We start from the raw sequence: 14,842 nt of genomic DNA, 5'->3' as shown, positions 1-14,842 counted from the left end.
GCCAAGGCCGTTATCCCACACAAACGGGGCTCTGCCGCCACATCATGGATTTGAGAGCTTACCCAGAGGTCATAATCCACAAGAACTACGTGAGGAAGGTGAGGATGAGGAAGAATTCAGGGATACAGCCTCAAGTTTGAGTGACTGGTAGACACTGATGCCATTACATGATGCAGGGGGTTATGGGGAAAGAAGCAGGTCTGTGTTTGGTTCTGGACGCGCTGGGTCTGCCATTCCTGCAGGACCTCCAGGGGAAAAAGCTCAGGAAAAGCTGGAGGGTGAGGAGGGAGGTGAGAGCTGGAGACACACAGTGTAACCACACACCAAACACAGATCTCTGCCGCGCAGCAGAGAAGCTACTTACAGCAGTGTTTGCGCAACTATTTGGACCTCGTTCCCCTTGGATAAAACACAAGTCGCATGCATCTCCCCCACTGCCAAAATTCTGACTTTTGTAAAACAACAGAAAGTAAATATTTTTCTTTAAATGTATATACATCCATCATATAATATTAAATTTTCTTTGCAAATTGCCCGTGGCTTCCCTGTACCACCTACCCTGTGGAGAACACTGGTTTAGGGTATATGGTCACACACGTAATGTCTTATGGGTAGAGCTCAAGTCTTTAGAGGTGACCTCCTTGAACTAGAGTAAACACAGTCCAACCATCTAAAGAGTCACATTCCAGTGACAAAAACAGACAGAACTTAAGGTCACCAAACGAGATCAGAAGTCAGAGCACTCGGCTCTTGAGACGTGGTTAGTTGAGCCTCGCCCTCAAAGCTGACAAGGGATAACTTCTCTGTCCCCGTGATGAAGAAACAGCCACAGTGGTTGTTGGACTGGCTGAACTGTTTCCAGGCCAGGTCAGGCCAAGGGGCAGGGCGTTCAGGGACTGCAGGGGCCCATCTGGTGTAGGCTGCTCTTCCCGCTACGGGGATGAGCCTAAGGACCACCTCAGATCACCAAGCACAGCTTCTCTGTGCCTAACTCAAATCATAAACGCACCCTGCCCAGAGCGTCTCCACGGAAGCAGCTTCAGTGTCCTCCAACCTAAACTGCGTACCAATCCTGCCCCCACTCCTCGACGGGACGCCGCACATTTTAAAAGTGATTCAATATCATGGTATATATTTATATTTCAAAGACAAGAAAAAGCACTATAGGCTTCTGTTTTCGTACTAGGAAACCAGCTCAAAAACAATTAGGGGGTGGTGTGGTAGATGCAACTACGTGTTCTCAACCCAGGCACGGGTTCAAGGCTGAGTGGTTGCTGCTGTTCCTCAGTTATACACCACGGACACTCCCACCTCAGGGCCTCTGGACTTGCTGTTGGTCTACCTGGAGTACTTTCCACTCCGATATTCCTACGCTCCCTCCTTCCTTCCCCTTGGGCGGGTCTCCACTCATCTAACGCAGCGCACCCCCACTGCACTCCATCTCCTTGCCCAGCTGCATTCTCTCCACAGCACTCAGCTCTGCCTGGCACTTGAGCACGTATCTATTTGTTCACCGTCTGCCGCCCCACACTGGAATGCAAACTTTGCAGGGCGAAGTCTTGCTCTGTTTGCTCACTGCTGGGTCTCTAGTACCTAAAACAGTGGGCAGCAACAGCAACTGCTCAGACATTGGCGGGATGACCGAATGACTGTGTCCTGCCACATACCGGACACAGTACAGAAAGTGCGTGTGGTAATCCGCGTACACAAAGAAGTCGTCCCCTATTTTGTGGTCCAGCGTGGAATGGCTGTTCTGGAAGTAATTTAACACACTCATAATGGTGCAGTTCTTGTTATATGGTGAGAGAGGGGCCAAGCAGATGTCTTGAAGTGTCACAGTCCTGTTGTTATAAGATGCAGTAATGTTTTCGATGGCTGTTTGTAAGTCAAGAACCTGAAAGAAGATTTTACAAATAAACAAACCCAGAAACACATCCGATTCCTCTCAGATTTTGACTGTTATTGTCCTGAGGGGTCAGAAGATAAAGGGTATTTGGGGAAACTCCTTCCTAAGACAGGGGAGAGGACCAGGGCACACTATGGTGAAATATCTGATGGCCCAGAAGGCCACTCTTATAGAGGCAACTGGGATGGAGACCCTGCTTAGAGGCATCCAGAGAGACAGAGGGGTGACATCATTACCAGGACCGACCTCAGGGAGGGCACAGGAACATCTCCCCTCCCACCCTTCTCCAGCAGTGACCAACAGGGCCACAGAGGGGAGACAGGTCTTCCTGACACTCCCCCTCACCAATAAGTGACCTGCTGCCATATTCTGTACTATGATTATTTATGTATATTCCTAATAGAGAATATGCTTCTGGAGGTAAATGACTACCTTTTGCAACAAATTGGGAAAAAGCAACAGTCATTGGGTGGAGAATAGATTCTATTAAAGTCTTGGAACCATTCTGATGTTTTTCAAGATGTCAGACTTCCTGTAGGCAGAGCAACGTTTGAAGGAAAAACCATGCAATTGTGCAACCGTTCACTGGGATGCAGTTTATTCACAGATACAGTTCTCCAGGGCAAGTGTGATAAGGGAGAATGGGAAGGTTTAAAGGCCTTTGCAAGAGAACGGGATGGATCTCGCTCCAAATGCACATCTCACCAAATGCAGCTGGGGGCCTGCATTCAGGCAACGATAAGTGTTTCCTGCAGGGAGGATCAGCAGTGACCCAGCAGCTCCTGCTGAGGCTCCAGGACAGCAGAAGGGGCTCCAGTCCTCTGGGTCCTAGTGTATTACTTTTCAGTTACCAAGGGAAAAAATGCATAAGTTTCTAAGGGGAACTATAAATACATTCTGCTTCAACAAAGAAATTCTCATCTCGATTTCAAGAAAGAAGACCTACTATATGAAGCAAATACACAAGTGGTCTACAGTGAATTTTTCATTAAGTTAAACACCTATCATTCACTTTCTTGAAAACTAAGTGAAAAGCACCTTTATTTTTACCGTTAAGATTTTCAAGATATACCACTACATTCAGCCCCAAACCCTCATCAGGCAGAACTGGTCAACATGTCAAAGCCAGCAAACCCTCAGGTTCCCTGGCATTGATTTCTGCAAAGAGCAGATTACCTGGTGCAAAATCTCTATGTCAAGCGGAGGTCCAAAGGGCACGTCAGACCCCGAGGGGTACGGCTGGTAAGTGTGTACGTGGGTGTGGGGGGCCCGGATGATGAGCTGCTCTGTGCGGAAGAAAGGCCCAAAGTGCGAGTCAAAGTACTCTTTCTCCAGGCGTGCCTGGCTGTTGGGGGCTGACCAGAGGTCCACTGGATTGGTGGTGACCCGGACGAACACCAGGCCTGAGGAACATGCAGCAATGAAGGCCAGGGAGAAGAAAATGACACAGCCGGGGTTTCGCATGCAGAAAGAGCCCCACCGTGCGAAGAGCCGCCTCAAACAGCCCTCGAACGCCGCACGGGGCGGGACACAGCAGCACGCCTCCTCTGGAAGAACAAGAGAGGAAGGGAGGGTGGAGGTTAAGAGTCAAGCCATTCCGGCAAGTCGGGACAGGGAAAGCATCAGCTACCACTGCACGTGGCAGGAATCGTGCCCACACCAGGGACGTGCACAGGAGCCCCCCGCCCGGCCCTCAGCCGCCTGTCTGCTCTGGAAGCCACTCTTCCTGCCTGCCCATGACCGCCATTCCCACCCCACAGAGGAACAGTGCTCACACACAAGCCTCTGGAAGGCAAAGTTCTCGGAGGACTCGGTCCAAAGCAGTTCCCATCAACTCTTCCTGCTCCCCCAACTCTCAGCCGGCTACATCAGCACCTCCACAGCTCTCATCCCAGCCCAGATTATTCTAGTGTTATTATTCATTACTTGGTCCTGATCTGCCATCCTGACTGGACTGTTAGTGCCACAAAGGCAAGGACCCTGTCTGTCTTTTTTTTTTTTTTTTTTTTTTTTTTAAAGATTTTATTTATTCAGTTTTTTCCCCCCAAAGCCCCAGTAGATAGCTGTATGTCATAGGTTCACATCCTTCTAGTTGCTGTACGTGGGACTCGGCCTCGCGTTGGACGGAGAAGCAGTGCCTCGGGGCGCTCCCGGGATCCGAACCCGAGCCGCCAGCATCAGAGCGCGCGCACTTAACCGCTAAGCCACGGAGCCGGCCCGGACCCTGTCTGTCTTGATCACAGCTGTGTCCTGGTTACTAGCACAGTGCCCCTCCCAGAGCAGGCGCATAAATGTTTGTGGAGGACTCTCATGCCAACATAATCTTAACCCTTTTATTTAAGTACAATCGTGCCTACCTTTGTCACTGGCAGTTACAGAGAAAGCTATATTGCTATCAGCATAGGTGTACTCAGAGACAAAATATCGTTTTCTGAAAAATAAAAGCATATAAGTAGTGCTATAGACTTCAGCATAATGAGGCTGTTCTGACTTTCCCATCATCCCATTACAAGCCGCCTTCCTCACCCTGTTTTTTCCTCCCTAATTGTTGCCTCCTTTCCCCTAAGTCCCCTTGCTCTGTGTCCCTCTGCTCACCAGTCTCAGGAGAAAATTTAAGAAGGTATTAAAAAAACAAAATAATAAAGGATAATTTCACCTTGTAGCCCTCATTTATATTTAAAACTTTTAGGTCCTTTAAAAACACAGTAAACACCATACTGCAGTAGCAATGAGCATACCTAGTGCCTAGATCTTGGTTTCTAAATACTATTCTCCAATAAAATGAACCAAGGCTCCTTGCAGAAGAGGTCGACTCCAGGGCTGGGGCCAAGAAAAATACAAGATGAGCCTGGAACAGCTTGTGATTCCAGAAAATAAGAATTGGCTTGAGAAAGGTAGGGGAATGTTTAAAACACAGGAGCCAACAAGAAGGTGCTCCCAATGGTCAAAACCGGAAAAATCTGAGCAACAAAATAAAAGATAGTATTGGATAGAGCCCATAGAATTAAACAAAAAGTTGGTGATGTAAATATAATTGAATAGATAATAAGCTGGGGAGAAGGGATAACGTTCCCTTCTGGACAGAATAAAGTCCAATTAATAAACATAGAAGGAATGAGAGAAATCCAAAATCACCATCAGGCAAACACGCCAGTCATAACTGTTGCAGACAAGATGCACTAATGGATGCTACAATCAGAGGGGGACACTTCGAGGAGAAATGAGGTATAAGCCTAGTCTCAACGCACCTCCTCTAAGAGATTTATCAACTCCAAAGGGAGAAATAGTAACTCTACAGTGGAGAGACCCAGTAGACACCATCTCAACCATGGGCTCAAGGTTAACATCACCAGTAACCAGACATATTGAGATCATGTGCCCCTTGATATGATACACTGATAGAAGAGAAAGACACATCACTTCTGTGCTATGCTTGTCAAAAACACATAACCTCAGTCTAATCATAAAAAAACATCAGATAAAGCCAAATTGAGGGGCGTTCTACAAAATAACTGACCAGTACTCATCAGAAGTGTCAAGGCCATAAAAGAAAAGGAAAGACTGAGGAATTTTCCCAGATTGGAGGAGAACAATAAAACACAAAACGTGAATGTGCTTTGGGATCCTGAAACAGAAAAGGGGCATTAGAGGAAAAACCAATGAAATGTGAATAAAGTCCGTGGTTTAGCTAATAATATTACACAAACGTTATTTTCATGGTTTTGATAATTATATACTATGGGTGATGTAAGCTGTAACACTAGGGGAAGCTGGGTAAAGGACATACATAAACCCTACTATTTTTGCACCTTTTTGGTAAGTCTAAAATCATTTCAAAATAAAAACTTTAAAAAACTGTACTGTCCTAAATCAAGACGCAAACACCTAAAAGGCCTACAGTCTTGCATTTAAATAGATCCGTACCAGATTCAGCTCATAAGACTCTCCGTTAAAGAATGGGTGGTTAATGCACGGTGCTTTAAATCACACATCATTTTGAACACATCAATGAAACCAACTTCAAATGTTGAAATGTCCACAGAGGCCTTTGACTATTTACTAGCTACAGGACACAAGCATTCACGGAGCGGCATCATCTGGTTCCCTGTTCTCATTCCCCGAGGACTACACGTGGAAGCTGGAAGTGCCACGCAGTAATCTTGCTCTTCTTGCCCCGGAGGATAAACAAAACTGCTTACCTGTAGCACCAGAGGGCAAAAAATGCTCCAAAAAACACCAGCAAAAAGGCCATGTAGGTGATCCACATGATGACATACATGGCGTCCAGGCCCAAGATTCTCCAGGGAGCAGGAAGGGGTGGGGGCTGGGGCTTGGGGCCACACACCGCCGAGCAATCCTGGCAACTGCACGGCCCCGTGACCTCGTCCATAGACTCATCACAGCCCTTGGTGGCATTGTTCATGGGCTCCATCCCATGGGCTGGAAGGTCTGCAGGGAGGATTGTGTTGTGAATATCTCAATAAAAAAAAATTACAAAGTTGGTATTAAATGATATTTAAACCCAATGATAAGCGCTCTGAAATAATATAACACAACCGGAAGAATAAAAAGGACTAGAGGTTTCTATATCATCAAATGATGTTTTGCTGCTTAGTCCTGTAAAATTTTACATTGCCTCAATAACTGTGGGCATAGAGTCTGTCACTGAGATTCAAATATACCACATTACAGGGTAAACCTTCAGTCGTGTCTTATCTCCACTGAGGAGCTAGTCTAACACTACTGCAGAGCTCCTGAAAAGGCCTTTGCAATGCTTTTTGACCATTTAAAAAACAAAAACAAAACCCAGCTTATTCTTTCAATTATGCAGCACCACCTGAAGGCAACTCCTCTTGCTCCTCCGCTCCTGCTCGCAGCCCCTAAGGCAACCAGGGGCAGGAGAGACGCTCCAGCTACCTCTCTCACTGGAGGACTGGAGGGAAGCTCCAGGAACTAGTTACCTGCGTTTTCCTTCCTATTGCAGTTTAAGGTTCCTGGGCTTTAAAAAAAACACCACAAGTACCCCAAACTTGGGAGTCCTTATCCCTACCTGAAAACACGGGTGTGATAGTGAAGGGCGCCTGGCCGTTGTCCTTATTGAACATGTACTGGATCCAGTTGGTGGCATTGCAGGCCTCGGCTTGCTTCCCACACAGCAGCCCCAGGGCTTTGTCATTACTTGAGGGGGCCTCCACATCCCTGCAGGCGTTGTACATGGCTGGCAGAGGAATAAGGGGAAAAGGCTGAAACACCACGCTGCCTTAATACACCAGCAAGATCTTACAAAAGCCCTCTCAAATGGGAACTTGGAACCCACACACTCTGCAATCAGAAGCCACGGGCTGGAACACAGAACAGCAAACACTAAGGGCAGGAATGGAGATCACCCCTGAAACCGGCCTACCACCCTGCAGTTAATATGCTAGGCCAGACTCCAACTAACTTAAATGTGAAAAACAGACAGGAAAGGCTTACGTCATCCCACGTAGATCACAATACCTTGGAGAAGTATTAGCCCCACTGTACGGAAGAGCAAACTAAGGCTGAGGAAGGAGAAACCTTCGTGCCTCTTCAGTCAATGAAGCTGGTTCCAGAAAAGTTCTCTGGCAGGAAACTACACAGCTGGAGAATTCCAGAACTTAAAGGGGAAAACCGGTTTTGGGCAGGAGTCACGTGTGAATGAACCTAATACTACTCTCTTCTTTGGTTTCAGTTTAGTACACATTTAGACAACACACTAAATAAGGGTTAATGTCAATGCCATTTTGCACATAAGGAAGTGGCAGTAATGGGTCCTACATTAATACTCACTTACCACTCCCTGCTTGTTAGAAACGTTCCAGGACCCTCTTCCCCCAAACCTTAAGGAGATACTTATAAATTCATTGTGTTTTACCCTCACTCTTGGAAGACAGTTTAGCTGGAGTGATAGTTATTTTCTTTAGTACTGTGATTATTCCATTGCCTTCTGGCCTCTATCACTGCTGGTAAGAAAATCTCCAATTGTCATTCTTTCGAAGTGACTTGTATCTTTTTTCTACTTGCTTTTAAGATATTTGTCTTTGGAGTTTTATAGTTTTTCTAAGCTATATTTAGGTATGGATTTTTTTTTTTTAACAGCTCTATTGAGATATAATTCACATACCATACAGGTCACCTATTTAAAGTTACAATTTAACGTATTTTAGTGTATTCACAGGTAAGTGTAAGCATCAGCACAATTTCCTTAAAAAAAGAAATCCTATACCCTTTAGCTAATGCTCCCTTATCTCCCCAACCCCCAAGCAACCACTAATTTACTTCTGTTTCTATAGTTGCCTATTTTGGACATTTCATATAAATGGAATCATATAATACATAGTCTTTTGTGACTTCTTTCACTTAGCATGATGTTTTCAAGGTCCACCCATGTTGTAGCACGTACCTGTACTTCATTCTTTTTTACAGCTGAATAATATTCCATCGTATGGATATACCACCTTTTGTTTATCTATATACCACTTCACGGATAACTAGGTTGTTTCTACCTTTTGGCTATTATGAATAATGCTGCTATAAATACTTGTGTACAGGTTTTGTGTGGGCATACGTTTTTTCTCCTCTTGTGAGCAGAATTGCTGGGTCATATGGTAACTTTATATTTAACTGTTTCAGGAACTGCCAGACTGTTTTCCCAAGTGACGGCATCATTTTTCATTCCCACCAGCAGGGTATGAAGGTTCCAATGATTTCTCCACATCCCTGCCAACACTTGTTATCCAACTTTTTGATTCTAGATATCCTAGTAGATGTGAAGTGGCATTTCACTGTGGTTTTGATTTGCATTTCTCTGATGACTAATGATTTGAAGAATCTTTTCATGTGCTTATTGGCCATTTCTATCACTTCCTTAGAAAAATGTCTATTCAGATCCTTTGCCCATTTTTAATTGGGCTATCTATTTAATATTGAGTTGTAAGCATTCTTTATATATTCTAGATACAAGTCCTTTATTAAATACATGATTTACAAATATTCTTGCCTTTTCTTGATGATGTCCTTTGAAGTACAGTTTTTTATTATGAGCAAGTCCAACACATCTATTTTTTTCTTTTGCCGCTCATGTTTTTGGTGTCTTATCTAAGAACCCATCGCAAAATCTGAGGTCATGAAGATTTATCCTTATGTTTTCTTCTAAGAGTTTTCTCATTTTGGCTCTTACATTTAGGTCTTTGATCCACTTTAAGTTAACTTTTGTATATGTTGTGAGGTTAGGGTCCAACTTCATTCTCTTGCGTGTAGCTATCCAGTTGTTCAAGTACCATTTGCTAAAAAGATTCTTCTTTCCTCACTGATTTTTGGCATCCTTGTCAAAAAATCAGATGACCATAGATATGTGGGTTCATTTTCAATTCTACCTCATGGTTCTATATGTCTATCCTTATTCCAGTACCATACAGTCTTGATTTCCATTGGTTGGTAGTAAACTTTGAAATTGGGAGTGTGAGTCCTACTTTGTTCTTCTTTTTGAGGATTGTTTTGACTGTTCTGGGTCCCCTGCAATTCCAAGTGAATTTTAGAATCAGTCTGTCAATTTCTACCAAGAAGTCAGTTGGGATTCTGATAGGCCTTGCCTTGAATCTGTAGATCAATTTGGGGAGTACAGCCATCTTAACCATATTAAGTCTTCTGATCCATAAACATGGAGTGTCTTTCCATTTATTAAGATCCTCTTCAATTTCTTTTAATAATGTTCTGTAGTTTTTAGAGTATAAGTTTTACACTTCTTTTGTTAAACTTATCCCTAAGTATTTTATTCTTTTCGATACTATTGTAAATTGAAATGTTTTTTTAATTTCATTTTCAGATGGTCCATTGCAAGTGTACAGAAATACAATTGATTTTGTATATTTCATTTCTTTTTAATTTATCTGGCTTATGGATTCATTATCTTTTCCTAAGTCGGAGGATTCATCTCTCATCCATTCTGGAAAGTCCTTAGCCATTATCCTTTTGCTTATTGTCTCTCCGCAGCTCTCTCTCTTTTCTTTTTCTGGAGCTCCTCACTTTATCCCATATGTCACTTCTTTAATGATTTCCAGATCTTTATACCTCTATGCTGTTTCCTGGGTAATTCCCTCATATCTTCCAACTCACCATTTGGTTTTCAGGGTTTTTTTTTTTTATTAAATATTTCAAGCATTCAGAAAATATGGAGAATACAATTCTCATTTACTCACAATCTAGCTAAATCAATCTTACTATTTTACAACATTAGCCTCAATATTTAAAAAAATAATACACTATAGGATACAGTTGAGCCCCATGACTACCCCTCCCTATGAGCATCCCCCCTTCTTTAAGGTAACCACAATCTGGAATTTGATGTTTATCTTTCCCACGCATGTTGGTGTACTTTTATGATATACTATATCCATAAATATGTACTGTTTAATATAAACATTACTACATATATTCTGTATTTGTTTTCAGTCAATATTTTTTAAGAATCATTCATGTGACCGACATAACTCTAATTCATACATTAACAGTTTTAAGTATTCCATTATAGACTATGACTATGCTCCAATATAGTTATCTATTCTCCTCTTAATTAGCATTTAGTGTCTCTAATTTAAAAAAAATTTTTTTAATGGATTTTATTTTTTAGAGCAGTGTTAAGTTCACAGTAGAACTGAGTAGAAAGTAGCAAGTTCCCACATAACCCCTGCCTCCACACAAGCACAACCTCCACACGATCAACAGCAGCAGAGTGCTACACTTGTTACAGTCAATGAACATACACTGACACATCATCATCACCCAGAGTCCATGGTTTACTCTAAGGTTCACTTGAGATGTTGTACATTCTATGAGTTTTGGCAAATGTATGACATGTATCCACCATTATAGTACCAAACAATAGTGTCACTGCCCTAAAAATCCCGTGTTCCTCCTATTCATTCCTCTCGCCCCCCAACCCCTGGCAACCACTGATCTTTTTACTGTCTTCATAGTTTTGCCTTTTCCAGAATGTCTTATGGTAGAAATCATAGAGTACTTAGCCTTTTCAGATTGGTTTCTTTCATTTATTAAGGTTCCTTATTTTTAGTGCTGAATAATAGTTCATTGTCTGGATGTAGCACAGTTTATCCATTCACCTACTGAAGGACATTTTGGTTGCTTCCAAGTTTTGGCAATTATGAATAAAGATAATATAAACATCCACGTGTAGGTTTCTGTGGATGTTTTCAATTCTTTGGGCTAAATACCAAGGAGGATGATTGATGGATCGCTTGGTAAGAGTACTTTTTAGTTTTCTACGAAATTGCCAAACTGTCTTCCCAAGTGGCTGTACCATTGCGCATTCCCACCAGAAATGAATAAGAGTTCCTGTGGCTCCACATCCTCACCAGTACTTGGTGGTGTCAGCTTTTTCGATTTTGGTCATTCTAATATGTATGTAGTGGTATCTCGTTGTTCAATTTGGAATTCCCTAATGACATATAATGTTAAGCACCTTTTCATATGCTTATTTACCATCCATATTCCTTCTTTAGTGAGGTGTCTGTTCAAGTCTTTTGTGCATTTTTAATTGGGTTGTTTGGTTTCTTATCGTTAAGAGTTCTTCACATATTTTGGGTAATACTCATTTATGAGATGTCTTTCTGCAAGTATTTTCTCCCAGTCTGTGCTTGTCGTCTCATTCTCTTGACATCTCCAATTTTTCATGATCACAAAAATGCTACAATGAATGTTCTTAAATGGTCTCCCTGTTTACATGCATTAAGAGTTTCTCTAAGGCAAGGCAGGCATCTGTAAGTGGAATTTCTGGAATGAGGGTATATTTATCTTCGACTTTACCAGGTATTGCAAAATTGTTTTTCAAATGGTTTTCAAACACTTGCACCACATTATGGTTATCAGTGGGCAGTATCTTAGCAATCCTACTGCTCCACACCCTCACCAGTATTTGGAACTGACAACTTTTTAAATGTGTGGCAATCTGATGTGTGAAATGGTAGCTTACTGCTAATCTGCATTTCACTGATTTCTCTAGATACTAATCATTTATATTTATAAACCTTTTCACTTATGGTTTCTGCCTTTCCTCTATTGTCTAGAACCCTTCCTTACATTTAAGTCATAAAGATCTTCTTTATGTACTTCTAAATATTTCCAAAATTAGGATTTTTACTCTATACATTTTTAGTATGATATGCAAAAATAAAAATTAGATGAATATAATAATTTTTCTCCTCCATTTATCAACTAGCCCACCTTTTCCCTTAACAATCTGCAACAACACACCTGCTATATATCAACTGTCCACATGCACAGTTCTGTTTCCAGAACAATTTCTCCCCATTCAGTCACGTTGCCTTTTATGTCATATCTTTTGGCATATTTAATCCTAGGAACCTTACTTTTTGTTGCTTTTGTAAATGGGATCTTTTTTCTATTAAAAATTTTTTGTTACATTTTTAATTGATCATTAAAATTAAATTTGTATGTTGCTCTTATAGTCAACAACTTTGTTAAATTCTTTTTCTCTTATTTTAGATTGTTCTTGGGAATATTCTTTAGTCAGCTTTGTCTAATCTACTGTTCATCTTTTAGTCCATTTAAATGATGATTTCAGGGGCCGGCCCAGTGGCTTGGCGGTTGAGTGCGCGCGCTCCGCTGCTGGCGGCCTGGGTTCGGATCCCGGGCAAGCACCGACATACTGCTTCTCCGGCCATGCTTAGGCTGCATCCCACATGCAGCAACTGGAAGGATGTGCAACTATGACACACAACTATCTACTGGGGCTTTGGGGGAAAAATAAATAAATAAAAATTATTTTTTAAAAAAAATGATGATTTCTCATTAATAGATCCAGTTTGTTCTATTTCTAATCTGTTCTTTTTCCCTAGTGTTCTATTCTTTCAGAATTCTTTCATTTCAATAATTTTCAACAAACATTATATGGTATTTTCCAGATTATTCTATGATTTCTAGTTGTTGGAGTTCCCTTTCTCCTATTTGTTATACCTGCTTACTTTCCCTTATGGTGATCTGCTTCTTCATAGTCAAAATCTCCTCTCCTCTGCCAACTAGCTCTACCTTCCACCCCCTCTCCTCAGTCTTGCAGTAATTCATGAAGTTACACAATTCATGTCCACTAGAACCAAAGTTCCAATGGTTTCTAAAATATACAGAAATAAACTTGCACATATAGTAGTCCCCGTTATCTATGGTTTCACTAACCAAGGTTTTGCTTTCTGCGGTTTCACTTACCAGCAGTCAACCGTGGTCTGAAAATATTATATAGAAAATTCACTACGTCACAATGCCTAGTCATTCACCTCACTTCATCTCATCACACAGACATTATATTATCTCACATCACCACAAGAAGAAGGGTGAGTACAATACAATAAGATATTCTGAGAGAGAAAGACCACATTCACATAACTTTTATTACTGTATAGCTATAATTGTTCTATTGTATTATTAGTTGTTAATCTCTTACTGTATCTAATTTATAAATTAAACTTTATCATAGCTATGTATGTATAGGAAAAAACATAGTATATATAGGGTTCAGTACTATCTGTGGTTTCAGGCATCCAGTGGGGGTCTTGGAACATATCTGCTGAGGATAAGGGGGGACAACTGTACTAAAAATTTCCATATGGGAACTTATAGTTAGGAAGTAGTTAAAGCAAATACTTTAAGCAGATTGTGTAATAGGTTGTACCTCGAGTCCTAGGGTACAAGCAAAGCGACAACTCAAATTTCATGGCCAATGGAACTAATAATTGTCATTTTCACACAGTTGACAGGACAACAACAACAAAACAATTTGATCCACTGCCCTGATACCAACTGTAGAAGAGGAATAACTAAAAGTTTACTTACCATTGGCAAAACTCTCTCCAACATAGTACTGTAATTCTACTACATTTGTTTTCGTCTGGTTTTTATAAGGATCAACATAATCTTCAGTTGCTGTAACGTTCAGAAACTGACTTTGTCGAGCGCTACATGTCAGCTCGCAAAACAGGTTCATTAGGTTATAAAAACAGGATGGACATCTAAAGAAAAAGTAAACTACATTTTGTATGATCTCACAGATAACAGGGCCAGCATAAAGGTGATTTAAAATAGACAAAGAATATTTAAAATTTATTGTAAAGCAACAAGTAAATTACCACAAGGACATATTAAACCCAGCAAGTCTAAACCCAAAACCTCATGTTAAAATGAAGACACCTCTTTAAAAACTGCCCAATTACTACATTTATGTTACCCAGATATAATTTCAAAAAAAGAAAATTGCTTCTCTGAATTCTGCACTTTATAATTTACAGACATGTTTTCTTTGTCTTGAAGCTAAAGAGACTTAGGAGCATCATGACGACAATTCTGATTAAGAAGAAAAAATGAGATTCACACATAAGAATTTTCACCTTCTAACCTACTGAAGGGCTCTTTTCCAAGGCCCAGATAATCCCTAGGGCCTCTCTAAACATAAGAGGACTTCCCTGTGACTTGAGAAGATAAAAAGAACAGCAGGTGTTCTCTGGCTGCACACATTTCAGAAGCACACAGGTTCTCATGAGAACCACAAGCTGCCTGCTGTCCTTCAGGTTCAAAGTTTAAGCTCCAAATGTTGAATAGTTACATGGCAAAGGAATTCTCTCCCCTCTTTGGTTCACTGTTATCTGCAAAAGCTATTACTTCATTAGACTTGCATTCTTGACACACAGCCAATCAAGACTGCTCTCTACTCTGATCCAGTCCAGGCGACCACACACAACACAGAACAAGGAAGGTGTGGTCCAAGCCCTCACAGCCTCTGGTCTAGTGAAGGAGCAGACATGCACACTGACTCTCTTTCAGGAGTCCTGTGCTTTACTGTGACAAAAACAGGAACAACAATTACACCATTCTAACAAAAATCACTCAGGG

At 41.5% G+C, this 14,842-nt stretch overlaps 1 protein-coding gene across 6 annotated transcripts in view; it reads right to left on the bottom strand.

Moving 5' to 3' along the window:
* The window catches only part of NPC1 (NPC intracellular cholesterol transporter 1), a 51,771-nt gene that overhangs the window by 21,763 nt on the left and 15,166 nt on the right, over positions 1 to 14,842 (bottom strand). For 3 of the 6 annotated variants that reach the window (XM_087438972.1, XM_087438970.1, XM_087438971.1), the window contains exons 4-9: positions 13,790 to 13,965; positions 6,957 to 7,124; positions 6,106 to 6,382; positions 4,264 to 4,337; positions 3,083 to 3,453; positions 1,668 to 1,894 (exon numbers count right to left, since the gene is read on the bottom strand). In XM_087438972.1, coding sequence (XP_087295098.1) covers positions 1,668 to 1,894; positions 3,083 to 3,453; positions 4,264 to 4,337; positions 6,106 to 6,382; positions 6,957 to 7,124; positions 13,790 to 13,965 — 1,293 coding nt within the window. Of the gene's footprint in view, positions 1 to 1,667; positions 1,895 to 3,082; positions 3,454 to 4,263; positions 4,338 to 6,105; positions 6,383 to 6,956; positions 7,125 to 13,789; positions 13,982 to 14,842 lie in introns of all 6 variants that reach the window. The other 3 variants (XM_004421045.3, XM_087438973.1, XM_087438974.1) reach the window with 3 other exon arrangements.

Source organism: Ceratotherium simum, chromosome 14 (assembly GCF_057802395.1).
Source record: "Ceratotherium simum simum isolate JZ-2026a chromosome 14, ASM5780239v1, whole genome shotgun sequence".
NCBI classification, from domain to species: Eukaryota; Metazoa; Chordata; class Mammalia; order Perissodactyla; family Rhinocerotidae; genus Ceratotherium; species Ceratotherium simum.
The sequence above is the reverse complement of the archived record's forward strand: the minus strand, read 5'-3'. Positions and strand labels throughout refer to the sequence as shown.